Source organism: Orbicella faveolata, unplaced genomic scaffold (genome assembly GCF_042242905.1).
Source record: "Orbicella faveolata isolate gen_17 unplaced genomic scaffold, um_ofav_v1 contig_35, whole genome shotgun sequence".
NCBI classification, from domain to species: domain Eukaryota; kingdom Metazoa; phylum Cnidaria; class Anthozoa; order Scleractinia; family Merulinidae; genus Orbicella; species Orbicella faveolata.
The window spans coordinates 13563178-13572225 of NW_028301564.1; the positions used below are offsets into that span (position 1 = coordinate 13563178).

The following is a 9048-nucleotide window of genomic DNA, read 5'->3' on the forward strand; positions in this document are numbered from 1 at the left end:
TTGTACAAAAACCCCGCCCCCGGGGAGCTGGGCCCTACAAATCCCCGAGGTGTAACAGCTGAAATTGATTGATGCATTATCAATTATAAATTGTTGTCGAAAATTTCCCGCAACATTGGCATTCAAGCGCCCGGTTAATTAGTGTTTCGAAAGCATTTAGTGTATATTTAACAATTATTCCACGAGTGCGCGTTGGATATAAGATGGAAGATAGCCAACGACGCGCGAAGCGTCGAGTTGGCTATAACGATCTTATATTCAACAAGCGCAACGCCCAACTGTTTTCGTTGACGCGTATCGGCTACGATATTTATGGTCAATGGTAGTTGAGCTCATATAATTAATCAAAACTCAGGAATTGCAATATACCATTGCCAGTTTTTAATAATTTTGGGTATGTTTTGGGAACAAAAATTACGACCCACAAGTACGCCTACTCCTGGTTTCGCATAGAAGAGACATTGCGCTAAATTTATAGAATTTACCTTTACTAGCGAAATATAACACCCTTTCTGTTCGATTACGTTTCAATACGTTCTTCTTGGCAAAGTTACCATGCCTTAGCTTATTGACCTATATTGCCTATTCCTATTCTAGATCTGTATCATCTGTACGATAATGACAATAAATCGGAATAAATTCAAGTCTCGCTACACTCAGATAACTTCCCGGGCAATATTTGCCCATTGACAAGCAGATGCCGATAATCGCACGTGTCAGAGCTAGAGATGGAAAGAGAACGTAGCCGGAACGTACTTCTCGGGACTTCGTAATTAATCCTACAAACCTTGCAATTTCCTTGTCTTGTTTTTGTTTTTCTTTCTTCTTTATTCTTGGACTCCTGCATACGAATTCAAGTGAAAACATAACTTCGAGAAACAATCGAATTAATTCAAAATGCCGCACAAAGATTTCTCTTGATGTTCATATACCCGACACATGTCACACATGGATTCACGTAAGCAGGAGTCTAAAACAAACTTTTATGACTAATACATACCTTTCCCGCTCAGCTTTATGCTTTCTCCGGTGTTTTCCCATCTTTTAGAATCCTCGACGCAATGTCGAACAGTAGATCCAACAGTCGAAATAGTGAATAAGCACACTAGCTCGAATTTCTCGCTCGCCGGAAATTTAAAAAGTAACTTAATAATTGACTCGCGCCTGCAAGCGTTACTCCATGGGGTGTACATCCTGGACAAAAATTTTAAATGGTTAAGCTTCGATTTTATCTTTAAGCAGGCTCGTCAACTACTGCTTCCACCGCAATCGCATTTATTGAGAATTCAGGACTTTCCGGCATTAACTTCGATTCCTTACATCTTGATACCGAGAACCCGGCGACGTACAGAAATAATGAAACCCCCTATGGGGCCAAGCAACTCCCGTGAACAGTGTTGACAGTTCTAAAAAAGTACGCTGTACTTGAAGTTATTTCAGGGCCAAAAATGTCACAAATCTGACACAAAGACAATACAGTGCATGTCAAAATGGTGATCTTCAACAAATGATGCACGCGCCCTGGCCTATTTAAGAATCAAAGACCACAACACCGCCGTGTTGACAAATATGATACTTCAAGTGAGCAGTCGAGCAGATATCAAAGTTTTTACAGGGAAGGTTTCGAGAGGTAGGATTCCGGATTCCAGAGGCTAGATTCCGGATTCCAAAGGCTGGATTCCGGATTCCAAAGGCCTGGATTCCGGATTACAAAGGCAAAAATATGTTGGATTCCGGATTCCGGATTCCCTTACATGGGGCGATACCACATAGAAGAGTCGGGGATGCTTGTTGAAAAATGTTGAAAAACGAACTCAAACTAGTGGTGTATCAAGCTTTCTCTCAACGGCTAAAAGAAGCTATTCCCATTTTGCTACGGTAAAACCCTAAGCGATACACTAAAACGACTTTGCCTGTTCGCACTGCACACCCTAACAATCTGTAATTTAAACCCCTTTCGCGTATGAGTCCCTTCGGGCGATTTCACCCGCAAATTGAGTTTGGAGCTGAGTGATCATGTACCATCATGTTCGTGTCAAGTTGATCGATCATTAGCAATTGGCTAAAACTATTCAGACTGGATTTGTTGCCGTCTTTACGACAGGAAACATAGCAAGGATAACAATACCTTGAGAGGATGTATCCGCAAAAAATTGGTATTCGAGCCCAGTTTAAGAAGGGTAACAGGACATATGTAGCGGTGGGCTTCTTTGCCACGCTCACTAAACTTTTGCTTGTATGCCTCGTCACAGAACTTTCACCAACAACAGCTGATGCCTCTATAGGCTCGACGACCACTCCATATTCAACTTCTGAAACACCGTCCTCGACTGGATCGTCATCAACCGCAACTCCTACTTCACGTCCATCTACCACAGGAGCGTTAACTGAACTTTCCACAACTGAAGGTCCGACCTCAAGCTCACCAGGTATTCTAATTTGTATGTGCCTCGTGTTTGGAACACAGTAAATACATCATAAGCATATATATCAGTGACACACTCGGCTATCGCCCCGTGTGACACATGTTTGGTTCCTACCACATTTCGAAGTCATCAATTACTGGAATGGGAACATGGAATTCATTTAAACATGAAACCTATTTGAACATGGAATCGATTTGCTAATCTTTCTATGTATACAGCTATTAGCTTGAGAAGGATACATTTTTAAATGTACGTTTTCATGTAATGTAAATATTTAAGTGAAAGCAACAGATAACGATCTTACGTGAAATCAGATTTGACAAAGTGTGCAATTTCCCTGGCCGTGGGAGGAACTACCACATAGAAGAGTCGGGGATGCTCGTTGAAAAATGTTGAACGAACTAGTGGTGTATCAAGCTTTCTCTCAACGGCTAAAAGACGCTATTCCAAAACGCATTTCGTTTGTGATCGGTCTACACCAACAACACAGTATAAAGAGTATTTTTGCCGAGTTCGCTACGGTAAAACCCTAAGCGATACATTAAAACGACTTTGGCTGTCTGCCTTGGGTCAGTCAACCGTAACTTTAAACTAATTATGATTTTACCGTAATAACAGATAAAAGGTTAAAATTTTCTCTAATGATTGGACGACAAAACGTTCCTTCCTTTGGTCTGAAGCTCAAGATTTGATAGGTAGGAAACTACTCGGTGAAAACATATCACATCACATCATTTTCATTCAGCAACTTTTTTTCAGTCTTCTCGTGTTCAAGTTGATGTCGAAATTACAGCAGTTATTGGAAATAGATTGAGGGATTGGCCAACTGTATTTTCGTGGGCGATTGATATTTCCATGGGAACGATAAATACAGATACTAGCACCTGAGCTTAATCAGCAAAACATGACCTTTGCCCAAGTCAGCCTCGGACACGTGGACAATTAATTCGAGTGGGCGCTAATTTTGTCATTACACCGTCACGTACACACGTTGTGTGCACTGACCTTATCTAATTTGTTTATTATTAATAGTTCTACTACCGAACGTCCCTAGACCTCGGACGCACAAGCTACCTCATACCCCAGCCGTGGTACAAGGGAGGGCGGGGAGGGAGGTGGATGAAACCCCTCCCCTTTGGGAGGGGACACGCAATTGACATATCTAGATTTCCGCGGAGGATGAATCAACAGCTACTGGAAATTTCAGCCCCTTAGAGTAAATCGTCTTTTCAAAACTTCGAAGTGCCATGATAAAAAAGAAACGACGACAGCTCACCCTATCTAAAATATGGAGAATTATGAGTAGCTTGGTAGTCTTTGAAACTACCGCCACCTGAAGCACTAAACATCTTCTTTCATTCACACACAGCTTGTAATTCTACATGACAACTGCTCTGCTTCAAGATGCACAATTATTATCGAGCTCTACATAATTCGCCTCCTATGAAATGTGACCCAGTAGGCACAAAAGCGCTACTATTCCATTAAGCAACTTAAATAGAGATAGATAACTTTATTTCTACACGGTTTTTCCATCAGTCAACAAAGTTACTGGACTATCTACCTATCTGGATTATGAAGTCTGTTTTCTCATCTGAACGTAATATTGAAAATTATGACTATCAGAGCTCCTATTGTTATAGTTCGTGAATTGAAGTATCCGTCGTTTTCAGATGTAGATGTTCTATTAGAAAAATATCCACCTCTCCAATAAGCACCCTCCTCAGAGCTGCCAAAATAAATGGCCAATTCCCTGCATGGGATGTGCTTGCGGGGAATATAATCATGGTAGTTGTATTCATTATCTTGGACTGAATATTCGTTTTAGATGAAGGTAACTACCATGATTTCATGCAGGCGCGTCGACTCCTAGAAGGACTTAGCCATTAGGACCTCGAGCGCAAAATCGAATCATTGCGGTTAATTCTTACCAGTAGGCCTCAAGTAATTATGCTTGTATATTTGTTCTAGGAACTGGCGATAAATGTTTTGCTAATTCCTGCTACGAGTTTGTTGAAACGGGCAAAAGCTGGGCCGAGAACCAAGACAGCTGTAAAGCCAAAGGAGGCGATCTAGTTTCCATGGAAACAGAAGATGAATGGCAGTTCGTCAATAGTGAGATTCAACGAATCACCGTTCCTGGAGACGATGAATGGCACATAGGTTTGAAGAAACAGGGAACCTGGCAATGGGTTAGTGGAAAGCCACTGACCATTGAGAAATGGCAAAGGTACGAGCCGTCTGGTGATGGAAATGTCGGTGGCATGTCCAAAAATTACCCACCAGGAACTCAAGGACTTTTTAAGGATCTTAATGGCCTACCTCCCAGACCTTTCATTTGTGAACTGCCCACAGACAGGAACACAAGACCATAACGGTCAATTGGGGTTCTAAGAAATAAACTTTCGGTTGCTGTATAAAACCTCCTCGAATTTTTTTTTTTTTTTTTTTACTCGAATTTTTTCAGCTTAAGTTTGGATGACTATCATTGTAGAGCTTTTGTATCATTATTTTTATCTATCGATTTCCAATTCTGGCTGATTTTCACTGCGTTTCTACGGACGGAAAAAAATGACAAATTGAAAGCTTAGGCTTGAGAAAGAAGATTTTATTATCCTGACAGAAACAAAAACATACCAAACGGCACAAATATGACAGTGTATGAATTATATTTGATGGTGATAGGCAAACCTTGTCATAACATTGTGTTTATTTTTTGCTTACACCAAACCGCTTAGGCGATTGACAATTAACCAGTCTGGTCAGTTGTAGAATGTAAAAGACTGATCGCAATTGTTTATCTGAAGAAAGGGCAGAGCAAATCAGCTTAACTTTGTAGAATTTTTTTTTCCACCAGACATGGACTTCGTTTATTTTACTTGATCATCACTCGTAGCTATGGTAACGGTGACTTGATAAGCAGAGTCTACAGGCCGCACCCGGCTAGTTTACAGGTGCGCCAAGAAAACGAAATAACAAGCGATAAGAGATTATTCTCGATGCCTCGTATATATCCGATAAATAGACACCAAATAACTGCACATTGTGACCGTCTTACGCTCCTAACACGGCTAGACTTGCGAGGCTAAAATGTATGTTTGTTATTCAGAAGCAAAGCCGCCAGCACCACTGGCTGCAACAGCTGTACCACCAACGGAAACAACTCTACCACAACGGTCTACCACCGTACCATCGGCGTAATCGTGCATTTCACTCAAGTAGTTTAAAAGGAGACCACTGAGCTGGGAATGGCGACTGCCACAAGCGCAGACAAGTGGTTTTCTGTTGCACGATATTAAAAGCGAGGAAATATGGGTTTTCCAAAAGATTATAAAGAGAATATACCTAGACCTCAGTAAGAGAGCGTATTAAATGACATCCGTCATTAGTTTCTTTATATGGTAATTATAATCAGTAATTGAACCGCAATTTGATGTTGTTTTACTGAAAGAATATTGCGCTTGTAAGGGGCGCACAAGAAAATCACAGAAGGAAGAAAAGCCGGCAGGGAAAGCAAAACAATCACCCCCCCTCCCCCTCCCCCCCCCCCCCCCGCTGCCCCCGAGCTTCGCACAACAGATACGCACCAGGACAAATATCTGAGTTTACTTTTTAAGTCAATGGAGGCTATTGCGTTTATTATCCTTCAAATATTTTGGGCCATACGAGGAACTGAAAAACATTCCTCAGATATTCCCTAGTTTTAGCTTGAGCATATTCAGTCACGTGACAAGTTTAGACCAATCGTGTGTGATCGAAAACATTTGAAGGATTTTTATAAAGATGAATAAAGATGAGTGGTTTTTTTTTTATAATGATCCTTAAAGATCAAATCCGTCTGCAGACAGAAAAATCCTGAAATTTTAGGATATAGTTTTTTTGAAATGACTTCTCGCAGACTTTTCTCATTAATATTCCTTTAACTATCTTCCATTTTGTCTGCCTAAAGCCTTTATGTTGATTGCATTTGACAGTGGTTGAGTGATTCGGTGCCGCGTTTCTCCCCTCAACTTGACCTGTTTCTGGGCTGCAGCTCATTTGCATTTGCAAAGATATTAACTTGGGCAGGCATCTGGCTATTTGAATCGATGGCTCCTCAGGCAACCTCATGGTATGCTTTAACTATTTGATTAAGTTGTGTCCCTTGCCTCTCTTGCAACTAATGAGCGTCGACCGAACTGGAATGCAATTTAGGTGAGCGTCTGTAGAGCAATAATTAAAAGGCTCCTGATCGAATCATAACATTTTGCTTAGAAAATAATGTAAGCCTATGGTGTACCTTTGCAGAAAATGGTATTGTTTTCCTATACCTTAGTTTGTTTCATTAAGTAAACATAGTAAACCAGTTAGGATTCTATTAAAGTTTTACTAAAATCTTTGGACACTTCAAGATAACCGTCAAAATTATGAAAGAACTTCGAACAGTAGTGTGTGAAAGTTATATACTCTCATCAGTGGAGGATCTAGGGGAGGGGCCCCGGAGACCCGGTCTGATAACTTATAATTGTCCAGTAAATGGTTGAAAAACTCAACACAACTCTTTCATTATAATTGTTATCAACAAAAATGAAATTACATGTTCGCTTGTAACTGGACCTCTGAGCTGCCATATATCCTTTATGTAATAACTGACATAGCAAGAGAAAATTGGATTCTATTTTGAAACGAGCATTTAAGAAAAACTGGAACAGGTGAACAACTATCTATCGTTAGGAGTATAATCATGCATGTCGCTTTTTAGACTTTAAAGCCCTTTTCTTTCCAGCTGAGTTTTCTTTCGCGCATTTCGTCTTCGTAAGTGAGGTCAAGAGAGGTGTATTTCGATCAAGGATTGAGCGAAACGATGGAAAAACAACCTTGATAGTTCGACTCTACAGACGCCATTTTGAATTATATTGATCTCTCCGTGTACTCAGACAAAAATGTCTGCCTCTGTCCCCCCCCCCCTTCCCTCCCCTCCCCCCCGCTCAGAAATATGAACAGAAAACAATCGCACGACTTTGGAGACAAAACCATACCTAGGAGGGGAAGTAGGGAAAAATAAAGTAATTGTCTAACAGATCAAAAATGGAGTGATGAGTGAGTGAATTATGGGTCCATACCAAAACTTCATTGCACTAAGGTCATACATACCATGAGGTAATTACCAACAGACAAAAACAGTGAAAAATTCATAATGCACTCTCAAGTAGACGTCTCTCAAATATTGATTTCACGAGTTCTCCTGCGTTCTGTTACATCTACATCTACATTTAATAATTGATAACGCTTTCGCATCCAGTCAATATAAGGTAAAAAAAGATAAATAAATATTGAAAATGAATAAATTAATTGTAAAACGCTATAAAAACTAAATTCGTTACCTCGCACGCGAATATTTTCAATTTCCGCTGAAGATAGATTCTCATTAATTCAAACCGGGTCATAAGGAGCTTTTCGCAGCGGAACGGAAGGCAGCCGCTTGATTCACAGTAGACTCTTTGCTTTTCATGAATCTCACGCTTTATATTATTTGAACTTGAAATATTTTACCGGTTACGATGACGAATACATCATCCTGGAGTTATGCTGAGAATGGATTTGGTAAATGATTCAACCACTGTTTTTTCCTAGTTTGCTGTCGTCGATTTCTTAGTTAAATTAATTAGCCATCATCAGTGATAACCACTCTTCCCTTTTACGCTATTTGAACCTCACTGTGCTCATCAATAATCGCTCAAGCGAACGGTTTAGAGTTAATTCACGGAGCAAACATAAACGACTCTTCCCGCATAAATTATCCACCGCTTGCGAGTATAATTGTCTTCGAACAATGGTTTGGCCCGATCATGTAGAAATCTTTTATATTAAACACTTGTGGGATTAAGAGATTAAACCGCACTCGCGCTAAAACAAGGCTAACACAATTGTTTACGTTCAAAATAATATATTTTTGACAACAAACAGTCAAAGTTACATTAACTAAAAAAGTCAACAAATTGGTTTCATGTAATGACATGAATGATCAACTTAGTAATGTACAGAGGTGAAAATATGTTGCACAAATGAATAAATCTTTAATTACTATTATTATGCAATGAATCATCTCCGACTTCATTGTTTAAAATTCTTCAGTGCAACAGCATACTACAAGCCACCTTAAGGTAGCGAAAAACGAGTGGTTTGCCGAATCTACTCAGTATCAGATCCTTGTTTGCACATATACCACAAATCTTTTCATCTTATCAATCCTGAGAAAACTAGATAAATAAAATAAATATTGGGGCAATGCCACAACCACGCTATAGCATATTCTACATAATTTTTTAAAACTGTTGTCACCTACATAGTCACCTACAAAATGTTTTATAACGGAAGGAAAACCACACGAAGTTCGGGTGTCCGTAATGAATCAACCACTTTGTAGAGGATAGTAACATACACTTATCTTTTTCAAATGTGTTGCTCTAGAAAGATAAGTCACATCATTTGTACACAAGCAAGTGGCAATTTTAGCAGCTTGATTGTATTTTTATTCAAATTTAATTTCAGCCAATCAGATGGCATCATTTGCGCTGGACTGAACAAGTGTATCTCATTTTCCTTCTTGCGCTATACTTTACGAAATACGTATTAGACAAGA

The 9048-nt window shown here is 39.7% G+C and overlaps 1 protein-coding gene and 1 long non-coding RNA gene across 2 annotated transcripts; one reads left to right on the forward strand and one right to left on the reverse strand.

The window, feature by feature from the left end:
* Window positions 1–788: 788 nt before the first annotated feature.
* Window positions 789–1119, reverse strand: LOC149103403 (uncharacterized). Its single transcript, XR_016201807.1, has 2 exons — window positions 1001–1119; window positions 789–841 (listed from the first exon to the last, which is right to left on the reverse strand). It is a non-coding gene; the product is annotated as an uncharacterized LOC149103403 (long non-coding RNA).
* A 1018-nt stretch (window positions 1120–2137) lies between these two features.
* On the forward strand, window positions 2138–5855 carry LOC110052108 (C-type lectin domain family 4 member E-like). Its single transcript, XM_089274185.1, has 2 exons — window positions 2138–2429; window positions 4398–5855. Exons 1-2 carry the CDS (start codon window positions 2138–2140, stop codon window positions 4799–4801), a joined length of 696 nt encoding a protein of 231 aa, XP_089130311.1. The 3' UTR covers window positions 4802–5855.
* The last annotated feature ends 3193 nt before the right edge of the window (window positions 5856–9048 follow it).